A 16,907-nucleotide genomic window follows, 5' to 3' on the forward strand; every position below is an offset into this window, starting at 1 on the left:
ATACTAACAGTGTATCTATAATGTTCTCACAATATCCCTGAATTGTGTATTCTTTTTTTTTAGGCACAGGTATAGAGGCTTGCACAAAGTGTGCAGATGGCTATTTACTTGAGGACTGGCGGTGTGTGTTGACATGCAGCACTGGCTACTACCTGTCAGAGCAGACCTCAGACAATGGACAGGTGCAGAGGTCCTGTAAGAAGTGAGTCAGCACACCTGCCAACACCCCTTCACCACCTCTTGAACTTGTGGATCTCCAGTCTACAAAGATTAAAAAGAGGAAACGTAGAGCTTTAGCTAGGGGAGTGCCAAATTCTAAACTTTTTCTAGCACAGGAAGATTTCAATACATGTATTAACATGTTGAATCAATAACTAGTTCACTTTCTATGTTTGAATCTGTATCTTATATTGAAATAATATTACCGTGGGATCCATAAAATTAAGGATATTTAAACTTATAACAAGCTGATTTAAAGTGAAGAAATATTCTATTTTCATTTTCTGCACCATTAATTAGCCATAGCCAACTATGTCCAGCACCTCCACTCAACTTTTAGCCGAGGTGAAGGTGCAGACAGAAATCCGAAAGCCATATAGATGTTTGACCTTAGAATGTATTGCATATTTCTTTCAGAACAGAATACATCCTCAAGCAGGTGAACAAAAACTGTTCCGATTAATTTCATCACACTATTTAAAAAAGTAAATCAAACAATAATATGTTTTTGTTTCACCCTGCTCTTATCTGTACCCCAAAACATGCTATTGGTCAGTTGCCAGTGCTATTTAGCAGCATAACTAAGTCGACAAGCTTTTAAGCAACACTTCAACAGCTACCCGCCACTATTGTAGCTGGCCGTTTTGTTGCTTTTGTCGCTCTTATTGTGAACACAGTTTCACTTCGATGATTTGATGAATTTGCAGCATTTTAAACAGCCTGGCAGAACTGCCTTGTGATGCAGTAATTGTTTCTGTCTTAAAGCTGTGCACAGTCCTCCAACAGTTCTGTTTTCTCACTCTTCACCAATGTCAATGCTGGATAAGGAAGAAAGGGAGGGCAAGAACACGTAAACATGCTCTTATTGCAATATGTGATGACTGTTTGACATGGAGGAGGCGTTGGACTGTGGGTCTAATAGGAGGGAAATAAGTCATCAGACATCTAGTCTGCATTTGTTATCGTTCCTTGAGGTTGTCTTGCCTCCCTGATATGTCTTTCTCCCACCTTGACTTTTTGCCTTACTTGATTTCCTAATTCTTTGTCATCTCCTGGTCAGATAATTTCCTATTCAAATATTGTCCCATTTTTAAACAAAATGTAATAACTTTTTTCTTGTTGGCTAATTTTGACCTTCTCCTCCCCTTGCTATTTTTCTATCCAGTTTCTATTCGCATTAAACCATTTTTTTTGCAAACACTGCTCACCAACACACCTAAAAAAGCTATGAAGCATGAATTTATGAAGTATGAATTTATTTCAGCAGATAGCATTACGTTTGTGTTGTTGTAGATAACCTAAGCTAAAATACATACATAAAAGCATAAGCTTTCGTGTAGATTTATTTTGGAAGGTCCGCTCTTTTGTCCCGAGTTGTATTTGCACAGTTTATGTGGCACACTATGACGTCAGCAGGACAAATCATACATGTTTTAATGGCTACTGACACAAATGGTTTTCTCTCTTTGCAGTTGATATTTGCTCAAAAATCAGATATGACTAAATGTTATGTTAGCTCACACTTAATAAAATAACACGTCTAATACTGCAGCAAAATGTTTTGTGCTTTGAGTTTATACTGAGAGCAAGCAACACATTGGACAAGTAAAAGACATGACTTTAAATTAAATCACTATAAGGGCAAAACCGTATGATCTATGAGCATGGTTAGTGCTGCATAGACGGTATCTAAATCTTTATACACCCATCAACAGGTGTGACCATAGCTGCTTTGAGTGCTCGGGGCCCGGTGAAAGGAACTGCAGCAGCTGTATCAGTGGTTACAATCTGGAGGCAGGAGCCTGTGTGGTCAGTACCATCTGCAAAGATGGTGAGTTTGACAGCTTTCTTATCTACAAGATAGCCTCATTTTGTTTATTTCATACTTCTTGCATTGCCTCTCATCGGCAGCGTTTAAGTCACACATAAGGCATACTAGCATTGTCCGGAGTGAAATCTCTGCAAAGGCTTAAACCAGTAAGAGCATTGAATTGGAAAGATTTACAGCAAAACATCTTTTATATGGCAATTGAATTCACGTCAGTGTTTTGCAAAATAATTACAATCTCAGCCGATCAAAAAGACAAAGGCCTCATAGATGCACATTTACATCTCAACTCTCCCTGAGACTATTTTTCATTTCCAGATAAATGTAATTGTTACATCCCACAGGGTATGAAAAATGGTCGCAGACGGTAACACTATTAAGTAAATGCTAAGGATTTGCCAATAACCTTCTTTATAATGGTTTTGCTTCATACTAACTTCTTGAATCAAACTGCCTGAAGGAGGACAGTCTGTCCTTGCTTTTGCTTTGTGTGCTTCATCTAACGGTCTCGTTCATATTTTACATATTACTAAAATTAAAAAAAAGATTTAAAATCTCTCTGGGACTATTCACTCACTCACTCACTCACTCACTCATTCTTGTGTTTTTTATTTATATATATAAACTCACTTTGTTCTCGGTGATTTGTTCTGTACTTTGTGATACTACATTGGCTGAAAGGTTTCTTGAACCATCTACATACTCTTACGTTGGTCTATGTGTACCATGTAATCTGCTCATCGACACTCATTTTTCGATTTTTACTGGCTCTTTGCTTGCATTTTCTTTATTTCATTACTTGCCATTATGGTCTAGTCTTTCCTTTTTAGGTTCTTTTCTTTTCTTTTGGCTTCCAATTCTTGTAGTGTAAATATTCCCGTTTCTCACTAACTGGCTGAGGTGATGGTCTGATTATGAGGCTTCGTCAGCAGTGTGTGAGCCATGATCTTCTAGTTAAAATGAACCCATGGCCAAAAAGTCTTCCAGCCTTTTGATGAGATAAAGCTCTGAGGATAATGTGTTTACTGTGAGACCTTTTTGTTGATGAGTACTTTACTTAAAGTGCACACTCAGTCTGTTGCAAACCTCCCTAAACCAAAGCTTAAAAGTAGCTGGTCATTTTAAATGCTGTTGATAAATAAAATAATTGTCTTACAATTTTTGCAGACTGGTGGTCCACTTTACTTGTTTTGATACACTAAGATGTGAATTTCAAAAATCTTCAAATTGCTAATTGTGTGACTCTCTCTCTCTCTCTCTCTCTCTCTCTCTCTCTCTCTCTCTCTCTCTCTCTCTCTCTCTCTCTCTCTCTCTCTCTTTCTCTCTCTCTCTCTCTGTTTTTATTCATTTTATTTCCCTCTCTCCCGACGTGGATCCAATCTCTCCCCTGGACAACAATCATTTTCCACCTTGATGAACATCACCTGTGATTGGATCAAAAAACTCTTCCTGTCACCTGAACCCTCTCCTGACCAATCACACTGCTCTACCTGCCATTCAATCATTTTTAATGGTTCTGCCCTGTGTGTGTTTCCACATGCATTGATGTGTATGTGCATGTTTCCTCCCTCCCCTCCTTCCCAACTCCCTTTATATCTCTTCTTCCTGGTCTGTGGAAAGCAAATGAAGAATCTTGGGCGGAAGGCAGTTTCTGCGTGCTTGTTAAAAAGAACAATCTTTGCCAGAGAAAAGTGCTGCAGCAACTGTGCTGCAGAACATGCTCGCAAAAGGGTTGACGGGACGTACTCAATGGGCGTCAAGGGAGTGCGGGGTGGGGAGGGGGGGGCTGTGGGAGAACGGGGCACCCCTCCTTCTTAACCCCCCCTGTCCACTCATTCACAGTCACATAATTTATAAGAGAATCTGTGCCTCTTAAAGGGACTGCATCGGAGGTGCGATGACAGGACTACAACAAACCTACCTTTTTTTCTGTACTGGGACACACACACGTGGTCAGGGTGTAAAATGACTGGGACTTATTTCAAGAACAAACAAGCAAATGAAAACAAAAAGTGAAAACAAACAAAAGAATAAAAGTGTCGGTATTTTGTGACCAAAGCATCGATGCCAAAATAATTGAACCTTCTTTTTTTTTTGCCAGTGTAGGAAGCATAGTTAAAAACAAGAGCCACTCAGCCTGTGAATCTCTGAATACGTCTGTGTGCATTTTTGTTTTGGCTCCTCTTCCTCTTCTCTTTCCAGTGTTAATGATAAACAGATGGAAAGTGAATATACAGTAGGAAAGGCCCTGGTTTTTCTGCCTGTAAATATACGTCAAAGAAAGAAAAAAAGCTCACTCAGTAATGTGAAAATAATGTCTGTCTGGGCTGACTTTGGCTGTGCAGGGGAGGGAAGACAAATTCACACAAATAGTTATACACACACGCACTCACACGCACGCGCACACACACACATACACACACAAAGAAACATATGTACCACACACATAGACTTATAAACATGAACTCAGGCACATAAATCAGCCACCACTTAAAGTTAGATACTCTCGTGTCACCGTATCCCGAAACTGATGCACAATACTAACCAAAATCGCCTAATTTCATTTATTTAAAAACATAAACCTGCCCTCTGAATAGTGTGTGTGTGGTTGTCTTTATTGGTGTGCGTAGGAGACCGCCATTAATTCTTAATGTAAGCCCAGACAGCATTGATTCATTCCAGCGGTACGAGAAGACAAGTCGATAGTCATTCCTTCCGGAGCTTTCTGCAGGGAAGGAAACGCTGCAGTGAGGTATAATGAATTTGTGGTACTAGGGATGCACCAATGCCCATTTTTCACTCATGATGCAGATTCTGAATTCTAAACTTTTGCCCCAAACTGATTATTGATTCCATCCATTACTGTGACGGAACAGTTCAATCTTTCTTGTCACTAGGTCAAATAATAACAATATAACTCATATTTGTTACAGGGAACTTCAAGTCTTCTATGTGTTTGTTGGTTTTCACATGCAATGTGTCGCCCCGATAAAGGGAATTTTGTCCAATAGTTATATTTGATCTGTATCGGTGCATCCCGACATGTTACTGTTCTCAAATAAAGTTTTAGAATTTGTACTCTTTGTCATTCCATTATCTATTCCATTATTGATGGCAATGCAAGTCGGCTGAAGTATTGCTCTACATTTTCAACACAAAAGGTCAATGATCGGTCGTTATCATGTAAAAGGTAAAGGTGTCTGACAGACAGACTGATGTGAAAATCCAACATCTGGCGGTATTGCTTTATTTCAGAAAAGTGATTTAGTTCAAAATGAAGACCTTGGACTGCTTTTCAACTAGAACTTTAAAACTTCATGTTCCGTCAACCCAAGAAAAATCAGAAAACAAACAAGTTAATCGTTTTTTCTTATTTACATTATATCTGTTTGAAGTCAAAGTGAACTGACGGCATCGCTGCACAACCAGAGATGTGTCTGAAATGTTAAATCATTCTGGGCAACAACAAGCCAACAGACCTCAGATGTCTGTTTTCTCCTGCTGTCTGTCTGAACCTTACCTGATGAAGTTAGAAGGTTATTCTGGTGGTGCTGGTTTCTGATAAAGAACCGCAAATATAATGTTTAAGATTCTTATTCTAATTGTGTGGGTTTTCACACCTGCACCATGAGCATTTACAGTATTAGATGAATTGTTGTACTGTCAACTGGTTATGGTTCCTGATGATTTGTAATAAAGATTGATGACTCCCCTGTTTTGGTTAACAACAACTTATTCTTGGTCATTGTTTAAGATGACTTGAATTGACTTTAGTTTGTGTGGTAGTAGATGCACACACATACACACCCCTCGTATAAAAGCTGTTTTTATTGTTTACCTGTGACATATCTGTGACAATGCATTATTAATGTTACTCAAAGTCCTAGTTTTGAAAATCTTTTTTACTTAAGTGTTCTTATTAAAATGTTTAATCTGTTCATGTTTTTGTTTTGTTTTCAGTTTCTTTTCAGTTTTCATTGATTGTTGACAGTGTACTAATCAATAATATTTCATCTATTAGCTTATCTGTTCATCAGTTTCTCACTTCCTCACCAAAACATTAGGTTTTCTCTCACTCTTTTTCTTTTCATTTCATTTTCTACAGTTTTGAAAGGGATACTATCATTGAAATTCAGATCATTGCTTTCAGACACTTTCAGCACTCGATCAGATTGATTAAAAGAAAGTTCCACATGCCCCAGGCAGGGCACTTAAAGGGAGACGTGCACTGACAATTAGGTGCAAGTTTAAAGCAGGTCAGTGATGCAGGGTTTTGCCTCAATGTAGAACTTCATTTTGAGTTCCTGTTTTTCTTTTCTTGCCATACAGCAAAAATGAATAATGTAGCAGTAGATATGAACAACTCCATGGCTATAATTCAAATGTCGTCAACATATTCTACCACAGAATTTGTGCTGTTTGAGGAGGAAAGCAATTGAACTATACGTATGTGTATAGTGCATTTTATCCCAGTATGTTGTGATGATCGTAGTTTCAGTAATAATACACAACATTCATCAGCCTTCTGGAAGCACGTCAATGCTAGTAGTCAGTCTTGATACTCAAATAGGTGTTTAGTAAGTAACTTGAGCCAAACCACCTGTGACCCCCATACATAATGTATTTAGTTGTGTTCTTATCCATGTTGTAGAACTGCTATATTATATATAACATTGGATTTATGTAACCGCAGATTTGTTTCATGTGAAATCTAAGGTTTATCCTGCTGTAACTCATGGGCAAGCAGCACTGTGGCTCAGTGGATATCAGCATGAGCTTTTTTACAAAAGACATGTGGTAATAATCCTGACAGTGCTCTTCAACAAGGCATTGACTGGTTGAAATAATGACACCTTTCCCCACAGGTCAAACACTAACCTGTGTTAATGTATACACAATATTAGATACAAAAAGGTTTAAATTATATAAACTAATTGCAGGATTAAGTGAATATATAATTGTAATTGTCCCTGCTTTTTTGGACCAAGTATGTGCAGGTATCAGGAGGTGCAAGGGCCAAAGGGCCAGGGAATTGTTATTCAGGACCAGGTGTGGTGGATGTCGGTCTGATATCTGGCAACAGAGCGCTCTCTCTCCTGACAGAGTAGACTGTCAATGTCCTCACAAGGTCAGCTAAGTCCATAACAGAGGAAAAGTTTTACTCCCCTGAGTGACAGGCTCTCTTTCTTCTACGCTCCATTCTTCTCCCGTCTGGCAGTGGGAGTCCAAAGTGTCTGCTATTGCTGTGTGGAGTTGTGCGGCTTTCCGTCCCTTGAGAACTTGGCTCCCTGTTTGTTTGTGTGCGTGAGTGAGGGGGAGACAAACAGAAAGACAGGGAGACAATTTGTGTGTGTGTGTGTGTGTGTGTGCAAGAGAGAGAGAGTGACGGCTTTTTTTCGGGGGCTGTTTGAATGTTTTCAGCAGAGCTTTACTGAATGGGAAGCCACCGCCTGTTGTGTTTGTACACAAAGAAGCTCTTTTGTTTTGAAAGGAACAATTGAGCTTTTCACAGAGAGCAGAGACAATCTCGCCGCTTCCTTGAAGGATGCTCACACACACAAAAACCACACAGCTCCATCCTTATGCCTGAGCCTCTGTCTGTCACCTTTGTCTTATACAAAGGTGGGATAGTAGACAATGTTTATGCTTCTTTTGTTATGGCACTTTTCAAAGTGTGAGGCTGAAGGTTGGTGTTTTTTTTTTTTTTTTATTTTCTCTCTCTCTCTCTCCTTTGGACACAATAGCTCATACACATATTGTGTGTGTCGGGGTGACAGTGAGCAAAGTTTACGTATTCATACAGCGCTAGGAAAGATGATTTGGTAAACATTGTTAATTTATAACATGACACGTCTATTAAGTATGAATTATATTTATGCATATTGTGAAAAGATAGATCTACCTGAAGTGTGATAATGTCAGTGGTTCAGCAATTGCTTTGCCAGGTGTTGAGATTTCTGGCACCCAAAACTCAATTACCAGCCTGGACTCCATTTTGCAACAAATACTTTCTGACCTCACAAAACCTACACACGTTTTCATCATTTTCAACAGTGAAGGGTGTAACCACGGGGTCGTAGTAAGGAATTTTATTCGTGATAGAAAAACAAGCAAGGGACAAAATAGTATTAAAACAGGAAGTTGATTTTTTTTTTTATAAGGTAGATGCTTCGGTTGCTTCTTCAAGTAGCTGAGCCAATATGCATCTGATGTCGCTGTTGTCTGGTCACTCATGAAGATGAATTAAGGTTTTGCTTATGGGATGGCCCTTTTGAGTCTTAAGCTGAGCTCGGAGAAAAGCCCCAAGAGAGGCAGATTATAAAACGTTTCACGTTTAATAATCGTTTATAAAACGTTTGGCTTTAGCAGAAATCCCCACACACATGGAGAGAACATACAAACTCCGCACACAAAGGGTTTGAACTCATGCAGGAACGTTCTGCTGTGAGGCAACATTGCTAAATTCTGAAAGCCACATATATAGCGACATGTTTCTGTTATCTGCAGAGTAGAAGTTTTTTTGTAACTTCGTGATTGTTATCCAAATCAGTCATAATCTGTGTTTGTTTACATCTCGAGTTTTATTGGTAATCTTCACCTCATCTACAAGCTCATAAGGGGCCCCCAAAAAATCTCTGATTCAAATCATATCTCTGTTCTCCAAAAAAAAAAAAAAAAAAGACTCAGCAATTAGAAGTATGCCTGACTGACATTTTCAACTTTGCCGTTTTCAAAGATATTTTCAAACCTGTGAAACGTATTTGCACACAAGATACCAGAAGATAATAATACGAGATAAGACTGTTATTGTGCGGGATATGTCAGGAGCCAGGGGATAATGAGCTGGACCTTCAATGAAATGAAAACAATAACAACTGACTGTTGGATATAATTGGTGCAACTAGAAGACAGGCCACTCAAGTAAAAAGGAAAAAGTGAGCACACAAGCAGGTAAACAAATATGAATAAAGCACTTTATGATTCAATTTCTGGTTCACTGTCGCTATCCGTCTGTAGGAGAATACATGAGCCGTCATGGAAAGTGCCACCTGTGTGATCTTACCTGTCTGCAGTGCAGCGGTCCAGAGAGTGAGGACTGCACCAGCTGCCCTACTACACGGTCTGAACGGCTGACTTTTTTTTGATGTCACTATCTTTTTAACAAATGTCGAAAGCAGCGTATTACCAGAACTCTAGTTATTGCAATGTCAGGTTTATTCTAAAAGGATTGATCTATCATAGTATCTTTATCTTTTGGTCATTTTGCACTGCTTCTTATATTAAACGAAAACATTTCCCCTGTAAATATGTATATTTACAGTGCAAATGTTGGCTGAGGCTTATTTTTTTATGTTCATTGGAAAACACATTCCCACCTGCAGGTTCTTTGATGATGGACGCTGTGACATCCACTGCCAAATAGGGCGTTATGCCATGGGGAGGCAGTGCCATCTCTGTCACCACACCTGCCACGAGTGTACTGATGAGGGACCTGACAAATGCACCAGCTGTGACAGAGGTACACCAACCTAGATCAAGATTTGAAAACCCCTATTCCTTTTAACCTTGTTCGATAATGACACAACATGTTATATATATATTTCTCAATGATTAAATCCTATTAAATGACTAACTGACAGGATCAGTTTTAAATAAACAATTTTACATTTGAATAATTCATTTTTTTTCTCTTACCCGTCATATCAAACCTGCATGCTCTTAGCCGTTGAAGTGACACAGGGAGCATTTTGCAAAAGTACACTGATTTACACACATTTAAAAACCTATCGATCTGGGTGTGACTGGAATGTAAGTGAAATCATGCTTTTTCGTGACATCACATGGATCAAGCCAAGGCTCATTTGTGCCAGACTCCACTATCGATCCTCTAACGGTAAATTAATCTAATTAAAGCAGTAATTCATGCAAGACTTGCTCATGTGCTAAAAGGGGGAACCAGCCATTTGTTTGTATCCTCATGCAGAGGTCACCGCAAATCTCTCAGGATTGAGCTCCATTAAAGGACAATCTGTGTCTACGTTTAATGAGTCATGTTACTTCCTTCTTTCATGGTTGTAGGATCTTGTGGAGCCAATAGAAATCATCACACCAATTGATTTCATCAGTGTGAAAACAATTGGTATGATAAAACCGGATGCCATTAGAGGTTCACAGCTGAAGTATTATCAACTTGAAGGTGGTAGTAATAACTGTGTTTATCACAATGTCACAGACAATATTATGGCTGTCAGAATTAATGTATTTACACTGGGGGGATTATGTTACGCACACACCCACCTACACACCCACTTTAAGATACCAGACAGCCATGGAGAAGATTAACAGCAGATTTCCTCTTCACACACTCTCTCTCACCCTCACGTGTGCACACACACTCAATTAGCCGGCACGTTTGTCAGACTGTTTGCAAATGTGGTTCCATTTAATTGCAGGTCTGTCTGAGGCTCACTGAGACATAACAATAATAACATGAAGAAACCCTCCATCTGTCTCTCCATGTGTCATTTCTGTCAAAACAAAAACCTCTCTCATCTTGTTGGCCAGACGCACACACACACGCACACAAACTCCTCATATTTGATTTTTTACTTGTTTGCTTTACTTTCCTATTATTTCCTTCCTTACTATTGTAAACTGATCAACACAAAAACAATAAAAAATACTTGATCTCTGATCCCTGTATGACCTATTGTGCATACTCACCAATACAATATATAATACAAATTAAATAAACAAGTAATGTGGAGTCTTTAACTCCTGGGAGAAAGAATAAAAGTGCTACAAAAGGGAATGTAAAAAGAACAAGGAAAGGGGGAAGACAAGAAAAGAGAGCGTGTCAGATAAATCAAAAATATCCAATTCAAGATACTGAGACAAAATACACAAGCCAAGTCATGCCTGAAATACAGTGACACAGATGTGCAGAAGTTTATTACAATTTTATTGCAGCGAAGACAGGCCGGAAGGATTTCAATCCAATTGAATACCTAATTGTGATATTTAACAAGTCCTGAACAGTTCACATTAAAATTGAAAAAACCCTAATTTAAATTGAAATATTTGACCTAAAAAAAATGTATTCACCAAATTTAAGCCATGTCAAGAAACCGGGTATCTTAAAATGGAGAAATCCAACTTCAAAGATGAAATTTTAACGTCTTGGTTACTAACATATTAGTAATCAAGCCTGAATGTTTGTGTCAAACAAAAACAAAAAACATCTATAAAGACACTTTCAGACCTTCAGTAAAGATGAGTTGTGTGTGTCAGCTGTGTGACCATTCAATGTTCATATACTGAGTTTAAGGCTGTTTCTGTGTTTGTGTTCATGTGTATGACCCGCTGTCTTGAATATACCTTCCTATTTGTTTTGTGCCTTAGAACATTTCCTGTACATATTTACTGTTCTTGTTTTTCTCCATTCAGATAGGTTTGAGGTGGCCAGGTACCTCTTCCAGAGTCAGTGTCGGGATGCCTGTCCAGAGGGGTTCTTCCACTCTTCAAGGAGGCGGTGTGAACCCTGTCCCACAGACTGCAGCATCTGTCCATCAGGAGATCACTGCCTCCAATGCAGCCCAGGACACAAGCTTAGAAACGGCCAGTGCGTCCCGTTGGTGTGCAGTGCAGGTAAAAGATGCTGGTAGCGCCTAGAGACATAAGACTTGCCTAAAGTCCACTACTTTGAGTAATAATACATCACACGCAATATGCATGGTTAAAATGTTATAATAGCTGTTGCTCAGCACCACTGTCACAGAGCTTGGCTGAATGTGGCAGACATCACCTCAGGGAACATGTAACACAGTGACCTCAGTTTTCTTAAAGAAACCAATAAAAAGGCTCAAAATGTGTTCCTGCTTCTACTTCCTGTTCAACTAGAGAACATTTGCTGAACTTATTTGATGTCCTCAGGGAGATTGTGCGACTTAAATGTAAATACCAACCAAAGGAGGATTTTGATGGAGCTGATATGCTTTGACTGAGATGCTTTTTGAGACATTTCAGATAAGGAAAATAAGTGGAGGTGGGGAGTTCCAACTTGAATGGGAGGTGAATGTGAAGGGTAATGATGAAAGTTTGTACGTGAGGATATAATATGTGAGAGAGAGGATGAGACAAAGTTCTTATCATATAGCAGGCAGGTCTAAACATGCAACTTGAACTCTGGAGTAGGTGAAACACATCTACAGCTTTTAGTTTGGCAGTCTCCTCCTTTGTTTGTATCACAGCAGAGCAAAGACACCACATTCATTGATGTGCCAAAGATAACTCTAAAATAAGACAAGCACAAATAAACAGGCATCATCTTACTGATTAATGACAACAATTAACATTACAATGGCTATTTATGAGATTGTAGTAATATAAATAAAGTGTCTGTAAGATAAACTGCATCCCACTTTAAACAGCTGCGAGTCATTTGTTGTGACAAACAAAGAAATGTGCCGGCTTGAAAAACTTAAAATACAGATTCTTTTTCTCAATTATAAAAACCCTATTTTAATCAACATCCAGTATTAAGCAATTACCACTTACTCAATACTTTTCACGGCACGTTATTTCAACATCGTCTTGTGTTCATGTGTGTATTTTTATATCTGCATTTTTCTATCAGGTGAGGTTGCAAATGCAGAGAAAGAGGACTGTGTCGCCTGTGACGAGGGCTGCAAGCAATGTAAACACAGTAAGTACACCACATCATCTCTCACTCCTCACTTGCTCTCTTCCTACCTCTTTCACCAACAATGATCAAAGCATAGAAATAGAAATACAGTCAAGTGCGCTATAGCTTCAGCAGCAGTTATAGGCTGCAGCTATAAGGCGCACCACAATATCTTGTAGTCAAAGTGGCTGTAGATGAGAAAACCTGTATTGCTCAAATTCAACATTTTTCACAGTTGGAGACTTTCATCATTTCAGTCCCCAGGAGTGAGATCCAGTGGCATGTCGGAAAAGCTTGTCACCCGAACATAACTCTTAATAAAGTACGATTTAATGTGTTGACAGTGCAGTCTTAAGGTGCAGTGCTTGCATTTACTTTGACGCTGCCATTGATTGTTCCATATCACTCTTTACAGTAAGCTCTATTTCACTGCAGACTTAAATTAACTGAAATGAGATGAGAAGTTATTGAAATAAAGATTTTATATATTCCAATAACCTCGATCCATGAGGGACATTAGATGACATTAGTCATTTGGACAAACCAATGACGCTATCTTAACCAGCTGTAGATCTCCTTAATTATCAGACACCAGTAAAAGACTGATGTTTGTCTTCTCCACAAGGAACACTACCTGAAATCTAATTTTAGATAGGTAGGTAGTTTCCGCTCCAGGCTAAATATCTCCGGTAATTATTTGTATTTCCAATGCCGGTGCCCTCCATAATGTTCGTTAGTATAAGAAATCAAAAACAATACGCTATGGGCTCTTTTTCTGAATGGTGTTCTGACTGTGATTTATTTTTCTTAGCACATTAAAAAAAGTGAAAACGTACAGAGTAAACCATACAGTATGAACTCTGTATACATCTCCTTGCTGGTGCGCTTACACCTCACCGTGTCAGTACAAGCCACATAACGACGACAGCATTTCTTCTCCCAGAAATGGTTATCGACATTCCATAGAAAGTTGTTGTGCTGGACTAGTCTGAGGTGGAGACGGGTGTTATTATGTCATTATGCATTCTGGGTAGAATATCTTTCTTCACTCTCACTCGCACCCCAGGCCCCCTCCCTCCCACCCGCTCTTAGTAATCACAATTCTGCCAGCTAAACAAGTCAGTCAGCAGATTAGATATTTGAGATGATTGGCCCTGTGTGACGCAATGCTACGGGCGAAAGCGAAGATGAAACGGAACGTGTAGTGTCTGGCAATTAATATATGTGTGTGTGCATGCTTAAACGTTGTCCTTATTTAGCTTCTGATACATTTTAGACCTTTACAGTCAGTCATGTTTGGCATCCGAGGCAATTTTAGATGGCCTCTGCTTTTTTTTCGCGTTTACTTAGTAAATCTTAATCAAATCCTGGATTAAATTGATATGACATGCCATATTTTTTATTAAAATGAAGTTCAACCCCAAATGTTATTATCTTTTCAGGCATGTTTATGCAAACTTTGCTCCAAAAAATAATTCGTCATGTATTCTGAAGCCAAACAGTTGCACTTGAGGTTTGGGTTTTGGTTCAATTTTGGGTGAGTATAATAAAAGATAATATTATATTATATAATTAGATCAGTCATGTTTTAAATCCAAGTTTTTCATTATTTGATCAAGGGTCCAATTTCAGTGGATGTTATGTGCTGCACAGATTGTAAAGGCCCTTGAGGCAAACTTAGGATATTAGGCTATCAATAAAATTGACTTGACTTTGCAAGCTCTGTATAACTTAGCCTGATGATAAAAGCTCTCTCAGGCTGGCAAAATCTTCAAGTTGTCTTTTTACCAGTGATAAAAAGCCCTCGTTATCTCAGCCCTCCTTGGCATATGGCTCCATGACTTCCTCTGTTAGGGAGCGTTGCTGCTGACACATTTCTAAACCGTCTGTGTGCTCTTCTGTGTTCATATTTTACTTCTGTATTTTACTTCCTTCATTCCTTTACTTTGCTCCATTTTTTTCATTTCCTTGATAAGTGTTGCTAAACATCATTTTTGACCACCAGCATTCAAGAGAAGATGATTCAAACATACTCTGCATTGCGCCATGATTTGTTTACTACGTTTCAAAATCAACTACTGTTGACCTTTTCTGGTCATCCTGGCTTCAGGCAAGACGTATTCATCTTCCAGCCCATTTACTGTTCTGTTTTTCTCAACCAGCAATTCACTTTTCAAGCGCTTCTTAATAATGACATGTCACGTTCACACACTGCAGTAATAATTTAAGGTGATGGTAAAACTGAGTTCACCCATCCTCACCTGAGACGGAGTCCTAATCACTTTGATGTGTGATTGTTTGTATGTGTAAATATAAGATGTAGCTTGTGAGTACATGCAGACTGTAAGTGTGTGTGTGTGTGTGTGTGTGTGTGTGTGTGTGTGTGTGTGTGTGTGTGTGTGTGTGTGTGTGTGTACTTGCACATTCCACAAGTGCATACTTTGGCTGTGTATGCCAGTTTAAATTCTGTTGAAATCTCCCCTCCCCTGGCTTTCACAGTTAATATTTATGCAGGAGCTATTTTCTCTCTTCACATAGACACAGCCTGAAGGCATGATTTCCAGCTCCTCTGTCCCTCCCACCTTTCCTTTGTCCCAGTCTCTATCTGTATGAGTAATAGGTTTCACAGGTAGTGGCTTGTCGACCACATTGAAGTGCAAACCAGTGCAGTGTTGAGTTGAGGGTGCTGGAAAGAAGACTGAGAGGAATAAGGTGTGGGGGTTGACAGAGGCTTTTCTGGAAAGGATGAACGTCCCTGGAGAAAGTCTGCAGAAGGGTTTTTAAAGAAATAAATAATAATTTCTCTTCCTCCAATATGTTTTACCCTCTGTATCCCTGCTTCCTGTCTGATCCTTTCCTTCTCCTCCTCCCTCCTTGCTCCTTCTGTCCTTGGGGATATTTTGACATCATTGGACAAAGGGATGACGAGGTGGCTTAACTTCAGTTACAGATGGTTGGATGATTTTGATTGACAGCAGGAGTGAATTAGAATGAGGAGTAAATAACTTTCTTCTTGTTGTGTATAAAAACAGCCCCTCTCACACACCTGAATTACATTAAATATCCCCTGCCGAGGTTCCCCGGTCTCCAATAATAAAACATGCACTAACAGCAAATATGAAAGTTTTTTTTTTTCCATAACCTGTCACTCACATTCTGATTGTTTTTTTTTGTCAACAAAAGTACACCTTCAGTGTAAGCTACACAGATGTCACTTGCCACAAAGCACAACAGGGCGGCAGCATGCGACTTCTGATTTCTTGAAGATGAAATATTATTAATTAACTGGAGAAAGTCATTGACTTTTATATTTGTAAAGACTTCTGGGTTAGATTTGTTTGCCAGTTTTACATTAGTCACATTTAGTTGAAGATTGAACTCTGTCACTCAATTCTACAGTCTGAACATGTTAATTGTGTGTGGTCAGAGCGCCTCCTGCTGGTGTTAAAGGAAACTGGATTTTGAAAAAAATGACTGCGCCGGCAGTATAGATCAAGTGTTTTTTTCACGAACATTTACCACCACAGTAATATTGTCTATATATTTAATTTATGTTTTCAGTGTGGTGAGATATTTTTTTGTCAGTGTGAAAAGGATAGCGCTACATCATATTTACATTGAACAGAAGCTGCAATAACTGATAACAAAGCTTATCAAATGTGCAAAAATGTTTTGTCCTTTCTTGAGATTGCAAACTATGTCACCAAGTCCAGAAATGACAATATTCCTAATCTGGGAGGGATTCGTTTTAATTTCTGCTTTTCAATACAGAAGATCCAAGCGATCAAGAGCAGGGAACTGTTTGTCTCAAATGTGAAGATGGTTACTACCAGTAAGTATCTTTGGTTGAGTTTCATTGAATTACACCCCTAAAGTTGTGTGTCCTCATAATGATAACCTCTGTCTTTCTGTCTGTCTACCAGGTTAGGCACAGACTGTCATCTGTCCTGTCCAGATCGGACCTACAGTGTGATCGACACCATGGTGTGCACTCCGTGTGAAGAACAACAATGTGTAATCTGCGACCAGTCCCAGTGCCACTGGTGTGAAGAGGGATTCTATGTCTTTGGTGAACATTTGAACCATTTAAAACGTGGGGTTGTGATGTGAATATCAATGAGAGACATTTCTGGAAAAACTGATTGACATCCGGTTAAAATATTTTTTCTTTCTCGA

General features: G+C 39.0%; 2 protein-coding genes across 5 annotated transcripts in view; one reads left to right on the forward strand and one right to left on the reverse strand.

Moving 5' to 3' along the window:
- The window catches only part of LOC137805142 (guanine nucleotide-binding protein G(q) subunit alpha), a 199,811-nt gene that overhangs the window by 59,455 nt on the left and 123,449 nt on the right, over nucleotides 1–16,907 (reverse strand). The window lies entirely within an intron of this gene.
- The window catches only part of pcsk5b (proprotein convertase subtilisin/kexin type 5b), a 64,685-nt gene that overhangs the window by 42,795 nt on the left and 4,983 nt on the right, over nucleotides 1–16,907 (forward strand). The window contains exons 19-26 of one of the 4 annotated variants that reach the window (XM_068605145.1): nucleotides 64–202; nucleotides 1,935–2,050; nucleotides 9,065–9,167; nucleotides 9,430–9,566; nucleotides 11,495–11,695; nucleotides 12,684–12,752; nucleotides 16,503–16,563; nucleotides 16,655–16,800. In XM_068605145.1, the coding sequence (XP_068461246.1) occupies nucleotides 64–202; nucleotides 1,935–2,050; nucleotides 9,065–9,167; nucleotides 9,430–9,566; nucleotides 11,495–11,695; nucleotides 12,684–12,752; nucleotides 16,503–16,563; nucleotides 16,655–16,800 (972 nt within the window). Of the gene's footprint in view, nucleotides 1–63; nucleotides 203–1,934; nucleotides 2,051–3,667; nucleotides 3,826–9,064; nucleotides 9,168–9,429; nucleotides 9,567–11,494; nucleotides 11,696–12,683; nucleotides 12,753–16,502; nucleotides 16,564–16,654; nucleotides 16,801–16,907 lie in introns of those variants that run through there. The other 3 variants (XM_068605146.1, XM_068605147.1, XM_068605149.1) reach the window with 3 other exon arrangements.

This window comes from Clinocottus analis, unplaced genomic scaffold, assembly GCF_023055335.1.
Source record: "Clinocottus analis isolate CAN_PGR_092001 unplaced genomic scaffold, fCliAna1.0.p SCAF_7, whole genome shotgun sequence".
NCBI lineage: Eukaryota > Metazoa > Chordata > Actinopteri > Perciformes > Cottidae > Clinocottus > Clinocottus analis.